General features: G+C 40.6%; 1 protein-coding gene across 4 annotated transcripts; it reads left to right on the forward strand.

The window, feature by feature from the left end:
- Nucleotides 1–443: 443 nt before the first annotated feature.
- On the forward strand, nucleotides 444–17677 carry LOC131307375 (uncharacterized). Of its 4 annotated transcripts, none has more exons than XR_009194111.1 (6): nucleotides 444–807; nucleotides 1866–3877; nucleotides 4801–4905; nucleotides 4997–5064; nucleotides 15794–16823; nucleotides 16936–17677. XR_009194111.1 is itself a non-coding variant. In XM_058333851.1 (2 exons), the coding sequence occupies exon 2, from the start codon at nucleotides 2019–2021 to the stop codon at nucleotides 3807–3809; it is 1791 nt and encodes a 596-aa protein (XP_058189834.1). In that variant the 5' UTR covers nucleotides 444–807; nucleotides 1866–2018; the 3' UTR covers nucleotides 3810–3941. The 4 variants fall into 4 exon arrangements, 1 of the variants encoding a protein (XP_058189834.1); XR_009194112.1 differs by having other exon boundaries at nucleotides 16731–16823; nucleotides 16970–17677; XR_009194110.1 differs by having other exon boundaries at nucleotides 4801–5064.
- The last annotated feature ends 304 nt before the right edge of the window (nucleotides 17678–17981 follow it).

Genomic DNA, 17981 nt, shown 5'->3' on the forward strand with positions numbered 1-17981 from the left:
ATTTATTTTTTCTTAGCAATTTTTAGGTGCTAACATGATTTTTCTTGGTAATTTTCTTTGAGGTATGAAGTTGTTGCAATTTTCTTTGTGGTTTAGTCTTATATGTGTAACGGTCAGGTTATCTTTCTCAATTCTTTGGAAACGTTAAATATGGTTTGGTTCCTGAGTTTCTATAGAACTCCAATTCGGACCATGCACACCTCTATATGCAATTAGTCCGTTTCCAGCTGTATTATGTCTACGGTAGATTGTAATACTATCTTTTATTAATAATGAAAGTTGTTGCTCTTCCCAAAAAAAAAAACAAAAAGAAACAAACACCAATCTCCTATATCCTTTTGCCCTCAGTTTTCATGGGAGAAGAGGGCAAATCAGCCATTTGACCCGAAAAGCCCATCATCAGTGAGTACGCCAAATCTATTAGTTGGATCAATGAATAGGTAACCACAAAAACACCCTCGTGTAGTCACTGTACCGTGTCTGTAACAATTAGGGCTCCGAATAAAAACCACCCGCGCCGAGGTCCCATATCTCAATTACACCCCGTCGTCTCTTCCCTCCGCCGTGCTCCTCCATATCCTCTCTCTCTCTCACACTCTCTCTCTCTCTCTCTCTCTCTCTATATATATATATATATGTGTGTGTATGTATATCTGCTTTGTATCTGTCTCTTCCTACATTTAGCCGTAGCCACCACAGCGTCGCCACCAATAATCGTCGCCATTTGCTCCCTGCCCGCTGAATCTTGGCCGTTGGATCTCGTTCAGAGGGCCTGATTACAGAGGGCGCACACATCACACACACGAGGTGATTAAACTTCTCTGTTTATGTACTGCCTGCAAGTAACTGCCGTGGGTCTGACCATGCTTAGGAATTGACATTTTGAAAATACGAAGCGCAACCCTTTAATTGTGAACACCAGACTTCATCTCAAATCATCTCAAATGAGCTTAAATAATCTCCGTTTTCTATTTATTTCTCCGTTATCCAGTTAATTGATAGTGTATTGGATGGTGTTTGGTTTGCTGGAATGATTATGGGTAGTATTGGGATGGTCGTTCGTTCTCCTTCGATTCATTCACCGAATTGGTGAAAGATGATTCCCTTTTGGATGCACATTCTAAGCATTTCTTAGTGAAGCAAATGTCGGAGCAAGCATCGTGCCATTCCGATGGAGTTATAATTTAATAGCATATTAGGTAGTGTGTGGTTACCTGAAATGATTTTGCAAAGGAATGTGATGGTCCTTCCTTTGCTTCCATTTCACCGAAATTACTGGAAGATGGTTCCATTTGTAACACAGAGTCTATTCTTTTCTTAGTGAAGAAAGTGTTGCTATTTCAGCTCCATAGCTTAAATAATCTACATTTCCCATATATTTCTCCATTATCCAATCAAGTTGAATAGTTGATAGTGTTTTGCATGGTGTTTGGTTAGCTGGAAGCCTGGAATGACTATGGGAAGTAATGGGATGGTCCTTCGTTCTCCTTAGATTGACCTAATTGGTAAAAGATGATTCCCTTCGATGCACATTCTATGCATTTCTTAGTGCAGCAAATGTCGGAGCGAGCTTCGTGCCGTTTTGATGAATTGATAACTTAATAGCATATTAGGTGGTGTTTGGTTATCTGAAATGGTGATGGGAAGGAATTGGTTGGTCCTTCCTTTGCTCCCGTTTCACCGAAATTATTGAAAGATGGTTCCATTTTGTAATGTAGGGTCTATTCATTTCTTAGCGAAGAAAGTGTTGGAAGGGGCATCATTCTATTTCAGCTCCATAGCTTAATTCCAGTTAACAGAATACCGTTTTAAAGTTTTTGCTTGGGGATACAATGTGTATTCAGTTTTTTTTTTTTGTATTGCAGCAAATCGACACCACCTCATTGGAAGAAGGTTATGCGAAGGTGGTTATGTGTTATGTCTATACCCCATTATGCATTTTGGAAATCCCTGGGCAACCACTTGAGGATGACAAGTGTTTGAATGACAAGCTGAAGGTGTTTGTGATCTAGATTTTTATGGCTGATCAGTCCTTAATCACACTTCCTCCTGATTCATCACTTGATTTGCAAGATCATTCTTTAGTTATTGGGCAAGAATTCGCTGATGTTGAGACTTGCCGTAGAGCACTAAAGGATATTGCTATAGCATTGCATTTTGATCTTCGGATTGTGAAATCTGATCGTAGTCGGTTTATAGCAAAATGTTCAAAGGAAGGTTGTCCCTGGCGTGTACATGTTGCAAAATGTCCGGGAGTTCCTACCTTTTCTATTAGAACCCTACACGGAGAGCATACTTGTGAAGGGGTTCGCAACCTTCACCATCAACAAGCATCAGTCGGATGGGTTGCTAGGTCTGTTGAAGCAAGGGTTAGAGATAATCCTCAATATAAACCAAAGGAAATTCTACAAGATATTCGTGATCAGCATGGAGTTGCTGTGTCTTACATGCAAGCTTGGCGTGGGAAGGAGCGGAGCATGGCCGCACTTCACGGGACTTTTGAAGAAGGGTATCAGCTTCTTCCAGGATATTGTGAACAGATAAGAAAACTTAACCCAGGAAGCATAGCATCAGTTTTCACAACTGGACAAGATAATTTCTTCCAGCGCCTCTTTGTTTCATACCGTGCATCAATCTACGGTTTTATAAATGCTTGCAGACCACTTCTGGAACTTGACAAAGCACATCTCAAAGGTAAATATTTGGGCGTGTTGCTTTGTGCTGCAGCTGTTGATGCTGATGATGGGTTGTTTCCATTGGCCATTGGGATTGTTGATGTGGAGAGCGACGAGAATTGGATGTGGTTCATGTCAGAGTTGCGGAAGCTTCTTGGAGTAAATACTGACAATATGCCTAGACTTACCATACTCTCTGAAAGGCAACCAGGCATTGTGGAAGCTGTTGAGACTCATTTCCCCAGTGCTTTTCATGGTTTTTGCTTGCGTCATGTGAGTGAGAATTTTCGTGATACATTCAAGAACTCAAAGTTGGTGAATATCTTTTGGAATGCTGTTTATGCCCTTACGGCAGTTGAATTTGAAAGCAAGATCTCTGAGATGGTAGAAGTATCGCAAGATGTCATACCATGGTTTCAGCTATTTCCACCCCAACTATGGGCTGTTGCCTATTTTGAGGGGGTACGATATGGCCATTTCACATTGGGGGTCACAGAAATATTGTATAACTGGGCCCTTGAGTGTCATGAGCTCCCTGTTGTACAAATGATGGAACACATTCGTCATCAGATGTCATCTTGGTTCGCCGAGCGTCGTAATTTGGGAATGAGATGGAGCTCCATTCTTGTACCATCGGCTGAGAAGAAGATTTTAGAAGCAATCGCAGATGCTCATTGTTATCAAGTACTTCGTGCAAATGAAGTTGAATTTGAGATTGTGTCAAGCGAGCGGACAAATATTGTGGACATACGAACCAGAGTGTGTTCGTGTCGCCGTTGGCAACTCTATGGTTTGCCTTGTGCACATGCTGCTGCTGCACTCATCTCTTGCGGGCAAAATGCCCATTTATTTGCTGAGCATTGTTTCACAGTCAATAGCTACCGTGAAACCTATTCACATATTATCAATCCAATTCCAGATAAAAGTCTATGGAATGAGCACATTGAGGGAGCAGATGGTGGAGGTCCCAAATTTGATATTGCAATACGGCCACCCAAGACACGTCGGCCTCCTGGCAGGCCGAAAAAGAAGGTCCTTCGTGTGGAGAGTTTAAAGCGTCCAAAAAGAGTCGTTCAATGTGGTCGCTGCCATATGTTAGGACATTCTCAAAAGAAGTGCACGATGCAAACTTGATCCTTAGTTAATTGTCAAAAATCGTTTCTTTTGCCTTTCTGCAATTGCCGTAGGGGAATTATGTTTCTGTAAGCTTGGTTGATTTTCTTTACCACTCAGTTGCAAAATAAATTCTGTGGTTTTTGTGGAATCGTCCATGTGCTTGCCTTTTGACTATGTTGTCGGCCTGTTAAATTTGCATTTGAGTACTGGATGGTTTGACCAACTTTCAGCTTTAAGCTTATTTCCAACAAAGTTCCGTTTGTTTTGTTTCTGTCATTATTGTCAATTACTGACCAGAAAAAGAATTAAGTATCATAGTTTCTGTCTTTTTGTACACCTCTAGTTGAAATACATTATTTGTAAACATGCTAAAATTTTAATGGGAAGCATTCCTACCCTACACACCATGGAATGAGATAAATTACATAGCTGATAAGCTTGTTCTTATTGTTTCTTTTTATCTTTCATTGTCCCATTGTCTTAGAATTTCTACAAGAGCCTGATTTTTGTCCTTAATGATTCAGTTCGAAATGAGTACCTAGGCCCTGTTGCATTGTTACGTATCTTTGGCTTGTGCCTATGGTTGCTGAATTTTCAGATTAATAACAATTCCTGCATTTTTTTGATACTGACAGACACACTTCTGTGAGTATATCTATTGTGCTTTATATATAAACAGAGTTTTTACTTCCGGGTTCTGCTGTACTGTGGGAAGAAACTGTTTGGTTTTTTCCTTTTGAAATCTTTCAACTCAACTGTGTTTACAATAATGGAGAAATTGCTGAATTTGTTGCATTCAGTGATGATAGTATGAGTTCTTTTTTCCCTGTAGAAGTGATCTTATTGATATTAGATTGCGGATGTTTTCAGCCTTGTGGATGATGTCAATAAGAATTCTACAGAAAGTAAAATCGATTTAAGGGCATAGTTTTACTATTTATACGTTTTACGTAGTTTGTTCTCCCCTGTCTATCCTCTTTATCAATTGTGTATTCTTGTTGAATGCCAGATTTGATGAGCAAGCATATCAGCAAAGAATATTGCCTCTATATGAGAGTACTAATTCATTGCAACACCAGCAGCCGATAAACACGTGTACTTGAATTGGGCTTCCGTAAGCCAATTCTCTTCCCTCCTACTTTTGGTGTTAGTTTGGAGTTTTCATTCTTCAGTTGCTGTCTAAGCCTGTTGACATATCCCCGCAGCTCCTTCGTCATACTGTGGATGATCTTGTTCTTCCAAGAAATAGCACTCATACAGCTGGGCGGAAAAGGTTAGATGTTTTGCATTTTGATGATGGATTTGTCTATACCTGTTGGACGTATTGTCTGTAAAATGATGATTTCCACTGTTGCTTTAACACTTGTATTCTTATTTGAATTGATTTGTTAAATTTTGTGAAAACAGTGTTATGGTGTGAACCAAAATTGAGTTGCTATTGCAATCCTCGATGTTAAATAGATAACATAACAGTGTCTTCACCTTGATATAAGGTTTATCATTTGCACTACCTTGCATCACAGTAATGGTAATTAAGAGACAAGGTAAATGTGAGTCAGCTACTCTTTCCATGAGCAATTCAAAATCATTATCTGCAGTACTCGTTGGTAAACCACAAGTCCTATATGGTCTTGAGTCATTTTTGAGCTTTGTTTTTGTTGTTGCTCACAAAGTAAGAGGTGGGTAAATCGTAATGACTCATTTTTTTTATAAGGTAATGAGTAATGACTCATTTTTCTAATTGATCAAATAGTCACTCAGCATCACTAGTGGGTTTAAGAAGGGACTAGGGGGACCATTTATCCCCCAGAATTTCTTGTAAGTTGTAACTACAATAGTACATTGTGATGAGTTGCCCCTCTTTTTAACAGCTTAAAACTTATAGATGAGCCGGTGGTTAACAATCTAACTTGGTATTAGAGTCGACAATGGATCCTATGTTCGAACCTTACCGCCTAACTAATGATCAATGTTTACACGTGTTTAGCCCGCTTATGCAGAAGAGACTTGCTACACGTGAGGGGGAGTGCTGAGAATATAAATAATAAAGTTGCCCCACTTTCTAACAACTTAAACTTTTAGATGAGTTGGTGCCTTGGTGGTTGACAATCTAATATACCTCATTTATTCATAGGATCTTTCATTTATATCCTATGAAATTATAGGAGTTCCCCTCAAGTTTTTTAACACCCTCTAATATTTGATAAAAACTGTCCGACAAACCCTGTCTCCTTTTCAGCTCCGCTTCCAATCCTCCCTCAAAACAGCCACAATAGGGTTCGTCCCCTTACTCTTTCTTATTATGTTTTTTGCACAAATATGTTTGGATATAGGATTCGATACATATATTTATGCGTAGAGGGAGTTTGATTACCCTGGAGGGGGGGGGGGGGGGGGGGGGGGATGTGCTTTCAAATTTTACTGAAAGAACACAACAAAATAGAGAGTGCCAGGAAGGCATACCTTCCAAATACAAGGAAAATTACAAAATGCTAGGAACGTTTCTTTGTTGAATTAAGAAGAGTACATTTTTAATAGTATGCCATCTGAAATCCATTTACTATTAGGACATTTAATCACTCTAAACTAGGAAACATTGTTTTCAAGATCCATATAGACTAACAAGCGAAAGTGAAAAAACTTGTCTTCGAAATGTCCCTGAAATCTCCACTTGAACTCTTTATTCTCTCAGTGCCTCTCTTTGCACCAGTTTAAACGTTGTCCTCTCTCTCCTCCTCTGCTCTCTCTCTTCCTCTTCCTTTGCCCAAGTTTTCTTTGCGGATGGAGTTTTGTGGTAGTACTGGAGGTGCATGCCTCGCTATCGTGGAAGATTTGCAATGTTTTAGGGTCCTATTGGATAGTTATATTTTCCTCCTAATAGAAGCTGCGTGGCAGCAGCAATCACCACAAAAGACAGCCTTCCCGATTTGGATATTCAAAAGAAGAAGAAAGTGATTTGGATGTCCTCTCCAAAGATTAGGAACTCGAGGCAGCATCAACTTTGAAGTGACCTCTCCACATAGCGAGATTCCGATGGCATTGGCGGTAGATAACAATAGTGTGATCCATTGCCTTCGAAGGAATCTTGAATGACAACAACAATGACAAAGGAAGGCCAAACTGATTAGCGTGTGACCTCACACAATTGTTATCTACCGCGAGTGCAAGAGGAATCTTGCTATGTGGAGGGGCCACGTCATAGTTGACGACTGCCTAGAGTTTCTAAACCTTGGAGAGGAGGACCAAATTTGGAAGGCTCCCTCCAATTGCCGCTGCTAAGCAATTTCCATCATAGGAAAGAAATCACCATCCAAGTGGACCTTTTGGCCTTCCCAAGCTTCCTTAATATGGAGGCCTCACTCCTCACCACCTCCAGTACTAACACAGGTCCCATCCCTAAGGAAGACCTCGGGGATGAGAGGTAAACGAAGAGGGGAGAGAGACCTAGCTTTACACTAAGGATGTGGATAAGAGCTGGTTGCAGGGTTGCGTGTGGAGTCTAGATAATGGTAAGAGCTGGTTACAAGGTCATGCGAGGAGCCTAGAGGCTTGGCTATGGTGGAAAATTAGCTGCAATCCTTCCCTTAGGTCGAAGTTACAGTGACGACGACAAGTTTCACATTGGGTTCAGGTTGATGAGAGAGAGACAGAGGGGAGGGGGGTTGGTTGGTTGCTGTATGTGTGTATGTTTGTGGGTGTGAAAAGGGGGATTGGGTTGAGGTTGATGAGAGAGAGAGAGAGAGAGAGCTGTAAGTGTGTATGTTTGTGGGTGTGAGAAGGGGGGGATGAGGTTGGTTAGAGAGAGAGAGCTTCTGTGCTCTTTTATAATGTTGAGAGTGAGGGTAAGGAAATGTTAGGTTGTATGCCCAATAAGTTTAGCAAATCTTTCATTTAATAGTTGGCATCTACTAAAGGGGTCAGTGGGATACCCATTTCAACATGAATGCACCTAGTCAAGCCATAGTTAAGATGGAAATCTACAATATTTATTGAGATAACCACTTGATTGTTAACTTTTAGGGTATCATTTACTCAAAAACGATTCTTTGGCTATTGTGGTCTTTAAGTATTGATGTTACGACTAAGATTATTAGAATCCTGGAAAAACAGTCACTGGATGGCTAAATTTAATGTGTTAAAATCTCTATAGATTTATTCAATTGTTTTGGCTTAAAGGTAATCTAGTCAGCGTTTGCAAAACGATAATCAAATTGTGAAAGCTTTTGTGAAAGTACGATCTACTATGATTTTGTGCTTACTGATGAATGTTTAAGTTAAGCAGAATCTGAATTCTTCTTGCCGTGGAAAAAATGTTTTCACATTTGGGTTTTAATGGGTGCCTATTCTTAGTTAAATTCTTGGCTTCGCCGCTGCCCTTTTTGGAGATTGGAGATTGCTAAATCTGTTGACACCTTGATTTATTTACAGCTTATTCTCGCCGTGATTCATTTTACAGTCTTCTCCCATAAGGCAAGATGTGAATGCAATTTTCTTGTTATTGGGGAGAGAAAAAAGTGATTAGGGTGTTAATTAACCCTAACACACATATTATTCATACATATAGTATTTGGGTACAAGATGCAAAATGACTAAGTTACCCTCACTCACTAGTACACATAACTATATCTTCCAACACTCCCCTTCAAGCTGTGGAGAATAAACATCACAGAGTCCTAACTGGTAGCGTAGTATCTCTTACCAAGGCTTGAACAACGATTTATTGGATGTCTGTAGACACAAAGGGAGTAGCTATCACACAACCAGCTAACTTCTCTCACATAAGGTTACAATCAACTTCAATATATTTAGTCCTCTCATGAAGTACTGGATTGGATGTAATGTGAATTGCTGCTTGATTATCACACTCCAGATTCATAGGCAATTGCACATAGAAACTTATCCCCTCAAGAAAATAGCACACCTGTGCAATCTCACGGTGTCATGTGAGCCATGGCTCTATATTCTACTTCTATGCTAGACTGTACAACCACTCGTTGCAAGTTGGATGGATTAAGTGGCGGAGTACTTTGTGAGTGTTTTGCGTCCGCAGGAGCTGCAAGGTTAAAGGGAAACTTCTAGGTCAGCCATGTTAGATGGCAAAGAGTGTTGGGATACTATGAAACAACATGCAAGATGAGTGTTGCTGAAATTAAAGTATTGAGATGGATGTGTTGGTAAATGTAGGTCCAGTTCCATGAGCCATTTGAAATCATTATCTGCAGTAATTGTTGGTAAATCATAAGTCGTATATGGTCTCGAGTCGTTTTTGAGCTTTGTTTCTGTTGTTGCTCACAAAGTAAGCGGTGGGTTTAAGTAGGAACTAGGGGTGCCATTTATCCCCCAGAATTTCTTGTAACTACAATAGTACATTGTGATGAGTTGCCCCACTTTTTAACAGCTTAAGCTTGTAGGCTTGTAGATGAGTTGGTGGTTAAGAATCTAACATGGTATCAGAGCCAATGGATCCTCTGTTGAAACCTTACTGCCTACCTGATTGATTAATGTTTACACGTGTATAGCCCGCTTATGCAGAAGAGTTTGGCTACACGTGAAGGGGCATGTTAAGAATATAAATAATAAAGTTGTTCCTCTTTCTAACAACTTAAGCTTTTAAATGAGTTGGTGGTTGACAATCTAATATCCCCTCAAGTTGTTTAACACCCTCTAATATCGGTTCAAAACTTGCCGACGAACCCCTCCTCCTTTCTCAGCTGCCCCTCCAATCCTCCCTCAGAACAGCCACGATTGAGTTCGTCCCCACTCTTTCTTGTTCTGTTTTTTTGCACAAATATGTTTGGATATAGGATTCGGTATACGTGCATATGCATAGAGGGAGTTTGATTACTGGGTTTGCTTTATTGCACTTATCGGCAGGTATTTTTGGTTTTGGGGGGGAGGGAGGATGACTGAAAGAACCCAACAAACAGAGAATGCGAGGAAGGCATGCCTTCCAAATACAAGGAAAGTTAAAAATGCTAGGAACACGTTTCTTTGTTGAATTATGAAGAGTACATAGTATGTTATAGTATGCCATATGAAATTCACTTATAACTAGGACATTTAATCACATTGTTTTCAAGATCCATCTAGACTAACAAGCAAAAAGTGAAATAACTTGTCTTCGAAACGTCCCTGAAATCTCCACTCGAACTCTTGATATAATCTCTCATTGCCTCTCTTTGCTCCAGTTTAAACCTAGTCCTCTCTCTCTTACTTTTCCTTTGCCTCCAAGTTTTCTTTGCGGATGGGGTTTTGTGGTAATACTGGAGGTGGCGTGGACCACCACTTGGAGGAGATGCATGCCTCATTATCATGGAAGTTTGCAATGTTGTAGCGTCCAATTGGATAGTTATGTTTTCCTCCTAATAGAAGCTGTGTGGCAGCGACATTAACCACAAAAGACAGCCTTCCAGATTTGGATGTCCTATCGTTCCAAAAAAGAAGAAAGGGATTTGGATGTCCTCTCCGAAGATTAAGAACTTGAGGCAGCATCAACTTTGAAGTGACCCCTCCACATAGCAAGATTCCGATGGCATTGGCGGTAGATTACAATTGTGTGATCCATTGCCTTCAAAGGAATCTTGAATGACAACATTGACAATGGAAGGCCAAACTGATTAGCGTGTGACCTCGCACAATTGTTATCTACCGCGAATGCCAGAGAAATCTTACTATGTGGAGGGGCCACTTCATAGTTGATGGCTGCCTAGAGTTTCTAAACCTTGGAGAGGAGGACCAAATTCGGAAGGCTCCCTCCAATTGCCGCTGTTTAGCAGTTTCCATCATAGGAAAGAAATCACCATCCAAGTGGACCCTTTGGCGTTCCCAAGCTTCCTTAATATGGCAGCCTCACTCCTTCAGGCGGTGCTCCTCACCACCTCCATTGCTACCACAGGTCCCATCCCTAAGGAAGACCTCGGGCATGAGAGTTAAACGAAGATGAGAGAGAGACCTAGGTTTACACTAACGATGAGGATAAGAGCTGGTTGCAAGGTCACGCGAGGAGCCTAGAGGCTTGGCTATGGTGGAGAATTAGCTGCCCTTAGGTGGAAGTTCGAGTGACAACGACAAGTTTCACATTAAGATTACCACCCCCATCAATGTTTTATGCCGTGATTGGTGATGCAAATAATCATTGTGTCTAACCGCAATTTGAACCTGCACATAATGGTGGTTGATCGCTCTAGGTTGATGAGAGAGAGAGAGAGAGAGAGAGAGAGAGAGAGAGGGAGGGGGGGGGGAGGGAGGGAGAGGGAGAGGGAGAGAGAGGAATGATGCTTGGAAGATTGAACTTCTGCGCTCTTTTATAATGTTGAGAGCAAGGGTAAGGAATTGTTAGGTTGTATGCCCAGTAAGTTTAGCAAATCTTTCATTCAATAGTTGGCATCTACTAAAGGGGTCAGTGGTATACCCATTTCGACATGAATGCACCTAGTTAAGCCATAGTTAAGATAGAAATCTTAATATTTATTGAGATGACCACTTGATAGTTGACTTTTTAGCTATCATTTACTAAAAAACGATTCTTTGGCTATTGTGATCATTAAGTATTGACGTTAGGACTAAGATTATTAGAATCCTGGCTAAACAGTCACTGGATGGCTAAATTTAATGTGTGAAAATCTCCATAGATTTATTCAGTTGTTTTGGCTTAAAGGTAATCTAGTCATCGTTTGCAAAATGAGAATCAAATCGTGATAGCTTTTGTGAAAGTACGATCTATGATTTTGTGCTCATTGATGAATGTTGAAGTTAAGCAGAATCTCTATTCTTCTTGACTGTGGAAAAATGTTTCCACATTTGGGTTTTAATGGGTGCCTATTCTTTGTTAAATTCTTGTTTTCGCCGCTGCCCTTTGTGGATATTGGAGATTGGACTTTCGACATTGCTAAATCTTGACACCTTGATTTATTTACCACTTATTCTCATGATGATTCTTTTTACCGTCTTCTCCCATTAGGCAAAATGCATTCATGTGAATGCAATTTTCTTGTTATTGGGGAGAGAGAAAAGTGATTAGGGTGTTAATTAACCTTAACACACATGTTATTGATACATATAATTTGTGAGTAGAAATGCAAAATGACTAAGTTACCCTCACTCACTAGTCCACATAACTATATCTTCCAACACTCTCTTTCAAGTGGAAGAATAAACATCACCCAGTCCTAATTGGTTACATAGTGTCTCTAACTGTGGTTTGAACAACGATTTATTGGACGTATGTAGGCACAAAGTGTAACGACCCGTGCCAGCTGACTTGCTAACCTTTCGCCTAATCATGTGGCTCAAAAGGTTAACCTTAGGTTAATAGTAGCTAGTGGGCCTTACCTTATAAACCATTTCAACTTTCAATTATTTCCCGATGTGGGACTTATCTTGCATAGGGTGAGTTCTAACAATCTCCCCACCTTATGTTGCAACGTCCTTGTTGTATTGGCCCAGCAACTGTTGCTTCTCCTGGTGGCCATGGTGTGGCATCATTGCGCTCGTACCCGATTCTAGAGGTGGCCCCACCATGTAGACTAGGGTTGTGCTCTCATACCAACTATAACGACCCGCGCTGCTAACCCTTCACCTAGTCACGTGGCTTGAAAGGTTAACCTCGGATTAATAGTAGCTGGACGGTCTTGCCATAAATATCACATGACTTTCCCATAAGTCTCCGATGTGGGACTTTACAATCTCCCCACATTGGCTGTAACGTCCTCATTGCATTGGCCCAGCAACCCTCCCCTGGTGGCCATGGTGTGACACTTAGCTTTGTACACCACAATCAGTGTGCTCATATTAGATTCTAGAGGTGGCCCTCACCATGTAGACCAGAGTTATGCTCTGATACCTAACGACCCGCCCTAGCTGACCTCCTAACCCTTCGCCTAATCACGTGGCTCAAAAGGTTAGGTTAATAGTAATGGGTGGGCCTTACCTTATAAACCATTTCAACTTTTAATTATTTCCCGATGTGGGACTTATCTTGCATAGGGTGGGTTCTCACACAAAGGGAGCTATCACACCACCAACTAACTTCCCTTGCATAAGGTGACAATCAACTTGAATATGATTAGTCATGAAATGTGAAACATTGGATTGGATGTAATGTGAATTGTTGCTTGATTATCTCACTACAGATTCTTAGGCATTTGCACATAGAATCTTATCCCCTCAAGAAAATAGCGCGCCTGTGCAATCTCACGTGTCATGTGAGCCATGGCTCTATACTCTACTTCTGCACTAGACTGTGCAACCACTCTCTGCAAGTTGGATGGATTAAGTGACGGAGTACTTTGGGAGTGTTTTGCGTCCGCAGGAGCCACAAGGTTGAAGGGAAAATTCTAGGTCAGCCATGTTAGATGGCACGAAGTGTTGGGATACTAAGAAACAACATGCAAGATGAGTGTTGCTGAAATTAGAAATTTGAGATGGATGTGCAGTAAGGATTAGGGCTGTTACGAACCCGACCGGACCGAAAAAGACCGAAAAAACCGACCGATCGGTTTGGTCTTCGGTCGGTCCAAGGGAGCTTTTTTTCGGTTCGGGGTGGACCGAACCGAACCGAACCTAGGTCGGTTCGGTCTCGGTTTTCTGGAAATCTATACCGACCGAACCGAACCGAACCGAATGCGGACCGAACCGACCGAACCGAACCGAACCGCACCGAACCGACCGAGGACTGAACCGACCGAACCGAGCGCGAATATTATATATTTATATATTTATATAATATATAAATATATTATATATATTTATATAAATTGTTTTAATCTTCTGGCTCTTATTGTTTTGAATGGTTAACTTTTGGCTCTTACTTTTTTTTTTTTGGAATTTCATTGCTTGATTTATTTACGTTTTTGCAAAATTTTCCAATCGATTACTCTCTCTGTTCTAAATTACTTTAACTCCTCCAAGTTATATACACTAGTGTAGAAAATATTTCCATTCGATTGAAAAAAAAAGAAGATGGTGGAAGAGTACTTGTAAAAGTTGTAATTGTTTGAGCATACTTGTTGTATGTTTTTTTTTTTTTCAATTGGTGTTTGAAAAAAAAAAAAAGGTACAAATTACGATGGCCCAAATGTGAAAAAATAGCCCAAACATGGGTGATTGACTTAAGGTTGAAAATTGCTCAAATATGGGTGAGAAACATGTGAAAATGGCCCAAATATGGGTGAAAAAATGGTCTAAACATAGCCCGTAGTTTATTGTTAATTTTTAAAAACGGCCCAAATGGCCCAATTAAGGCCCATTTCGGGCGGACCGAACGCCCCGAAATCCCCGACCGAACCGAACTCACCCCGAACCGAACCGAACCGAAATTAATACCGGTCGGGATCGGTCTCCGGAATATATACCCCGAACCCGATCGGGGTGCGGCAAATCCACCCCGAACCGAACCGAACCGACCGAATAACACCCCTAGTAAGGATTAGAAATGAAAACCTTCGCATTATGGCAAGGGTAGTACTGATAGAACATAGGATGTGAGGAAATAGATCAAGGTGGATTGGACATATCTATCTTCTTTGTAATGCGGTAGTTAGGAGGAGTGATATGGTTATGGTAAACAGGTAACATCAGGGGGAGGAGTAGACTGAAATTAACTTTAGAAGCGGTAGTTCGAAAGGATCTTGTCCTTTTTAGAACATGATGCCCTCAACAAAGCTCAATGGAGAAAACAGATTAATGTAGCAGCCTCTCCTTGATTGATTGGGACCTAAGGCTCAGTTTCATTTGGTTATGCTATGGGCAAATGCAGGATTGATGAGAAAATTACGGGATCTTTCGGTGTATATTCGAGTGACCTATATGCAAGTGCTAGAACACGGGTTGGTAATTTGATGATGGTATCATTGTTTCATTTGTTCCACATATGGATGTTCTCTACGAAAGAGAGGAGGTGATGACAAGATAACAACCTTATGCTAACTGAGCTTGAGACAGGGAAAGAGTTTGTTTTTTTAGAGAAGAGTAACAGCTTTAGTTGTGCCAGAACACATATTCACCATACTTATTAAAAGAGAGAAAAATTAAACTTACATCAGCTTTAGTGATAGATACACCATACATATATGTGTATCTATCACTAATTCTACCAAAGAGGGAGGGGCTAGGTCCCCCTCCTGTCTTAAATATGATTCGCCCTGGTGGTGGGGGATATCATTTGTATGTTTTGGGCCAAACAGCAGAGATAATGTATTGTTGTCTCCCGTAGTTGTAAATAAATCCTGTTGTGTTCTGATTGTTGTATGATGACAATTAGTATCCGTCAATGACAATATTTTTGTGTCTCCCAGGTGCAACCAAGTGAGTCATTCTTTTTTTTTTATTCTGATCGGCGAGTGATGTCATTCTTGAGAATGATCCACTTTAATTGTACTAATTGTACTCTAAACAAGAGATGGATCTGGAGGGAATGTTCTGTCATTTTATTTGTGAACTTTGGATCGGCAAGAGGGTACTTCTGTTCTGTTGCATTTGTACCCCACCTATCCATCCATCACTTCCTTGGCAGTATCTCTGGAAACTCCTTTCTCACCGGATGGTCAGTTTGTTTGCTTGGTTTTTGGGGCATCATGCTTTACCTGCAAGGGAGCTTCTACATGCTAGGCTCATGTTTCCATCACCTGACTGTATGTTCTGTCCTAATGTCATGGAGTCTTGGCAATCCATTGTGCGGGAATGTCGAGCTTGGCTGTTTCTTAGTCCTTAGCTCTATTAGGCATCATTAACTAATGCATGTGCTGCCTCAAACTCATTTTCTACTCTGTTTGGCTAGGTCTTGGTCGTTTGTGCAACCCTCTGCATATATCAAAATTTCCGCTTTCTGGTGCATGATGTGACGTGCAATAAATGATATTGTCCCATCATCCGTTCTTTTAGCTGCTTCTAGGTGTGCCTGGGATTATCTTAAGCTATCTTTCGAACCTACACGGCCCTCTAAGTTGAATCAGAGTCTTGTAGTTGTGTAATCCTGGGTTGTTGGGTTTCGCTGTTGTGTGTAGGGTTCATTTGGGACGGTTTTCGTTTGGCTACGCACGATCTACTCAATTGAAAACACATGCTGCAAGTGAGTTTTGGGGTGGTGAGGTTAGGTCTCTAAAAGCATCCACTTATCACGTCCAATCCATAATTATTGAGATTGATTCCATTATATAGTTCTTATTGCTTTTTGAAGGACTCCACCACTAAAACTGGCTCTTACCTTGGCTTTTTTAGGACTGCAGCCAGTTATATAACAACTTTCGCAGTTTTTCATCAAATTTTGTTATTAGGAAGCAAACATTGGAGCGGATAAGTTTGAGCTATTTAGCTTAGACCCAAGAGCAGTGGGTTTTGTATTAGTGTGCCTAGTTTTTTGGTCAATAGTATTAGATTGTTAACCATCAACTCATCTAAAAGTTTAAGCAGTTAGAGAGAGGGGCAACTTTATAACTTATACCTTTAACATGCTCCCTCATGTGTAGCCTGGCTCTCCTCCATAAGTGGGCTAAACACTTGTAAATATTTGAACATTAGGTGGGCAGTGAGGTTCGAAAACAAGATCTATTGTCTACTTTGATGCCGCAGGGCCCATTTCACTTCACATTTTAAAAAATTCACAATCCACACCCCATGATGACAGACTAGCAAAAAGGTTGGACGATGATAGACCAAAAAGAGGCTACACGTGACAGATCTCAAATGCGGCTGCACGTGAGAGGGGATGTTAAGGAAATAGAGTCCCACATTGCTTGGGAGTGGAATGGGTGATCACATAATAATATTTGGGACCTCTCCACTCATTGCCAATTGGTTTTGAGATGGATATAACGTTTCCACAGGTAGGCTGCTTTTTTATCAGCTCGGCACATCCACTCCCCCTTTTGTATGACATGTACATCGTTGTAACCTTGTTCAGTCATTGTAAATTTGTAATATCTTATTTCGGTGTATGTTCAGGAGAAGGAAAAAAAACTGTTTCAGTTTCCAAGCATTGACTGACAGAGCGTGACTGATTACAGAGTTATTCTACAATTGACTCTTCTTGTTGAGGTACAATGGTAGTTTCCTCAAGCTTTACTCTCTTGTAGTTTGCTTCTGTTTTGTAGTCTTTGAATATTTTACTCACTCTTGTAGTTTGCTCATGCTTGACTTTGTCTTGTAGCTTCTAACTTTCCACCTGGTCCATCTTCTTATAGCTGATCCAAGCCATCCTTACCCACATTGCTGAATTGGCAAAGGGTCATTAATGGAGCATCTTTTGGTGAAAAAACCAAAAGATCTTTGGTTAGCCTCTGAAGCTGTACACAACAACGTTGCTCCTCTCCCTTTGTCCTCTTTGCCCTAAGCTCTGGAAGCATTGCTGGTAACTGATATTTCTTAGTTTTGTTCCTTCTGTCTTCTTCTACATTTGCTTTGTAATTGCCAATTTAGGAAAAAATTGTTTCTCTGTAGTGTATTTGCATTGTACTCGCTTAGAATGTGGGCAAATTGGCGGGTGGGTTTGTTCCAATTTCAGCAATCCTTGTTTATGAACAGTGCCTTGATGTATTGGAGTTTAGATTAGGAAGAATTCCATGTAATATACCAGTACAGTAGTGGCAGAAGCATCTAGCACCCGGAGGACAAGGCCCACATGGAGGGGGAGTGTTATGAGTTGCAGAATGAAGAAGTGGAAACGTCATTGAAGCAGCTTTGGAAGAGTGTCTACTTGTTTGATTAATTTATGTGGTGATCCTAATAAGTGGGATGGTTTCCTTAATTGATCCACCTGCAGGAACGATTGTAACTGTAAATACAAAGTAGAGAGTAGAGGAGAGTCAGAGTAGTTGTCGAGTATTCTTGCAACTCGAAAGACCTTTTAGCAGCTATCAGTTCAATGAATAAAATAATTTCTTCTTCTTCTTCTTCTTTTCTACTTCTTAATTTTCATTGCCGTTGTTGTTTCTCCTTTTCGTATAAGAGGTGACATAATCATTTTGAATGGCTTTATCACGAGAAATCTTGGATTCATGCATGAAAATTTCAGCTTGATGCAAGATCTCAAAATCGATTATGGAGATAAACCATAAAGGTTTACATCTCTTGGAGGAGCTTCTACATGAGAAAAGAGAGAATCGGATGAAACTGCGATGGCAAATTTGCAGAGTTTGTTTGAGGCTTTTTCCTGTTGTGTCATACAAATAGATAAAGTTGAGACTGCTTGGAAGG

The sequence above is a fragment of the Rhododendron vialii genome, chromosome 11a, assembly GCF_030253575.1.
Source record: "Rhododendron vialii isolate Sample 1 chromosome 11a, ASM3025357v1".
Lineage (NCBI taxonomy): Eukaryota > Viridiplantae > Streptophyta > Magnoliopsida > Ericales > Ericaceae > Rhododendron > Rhododendron vialii.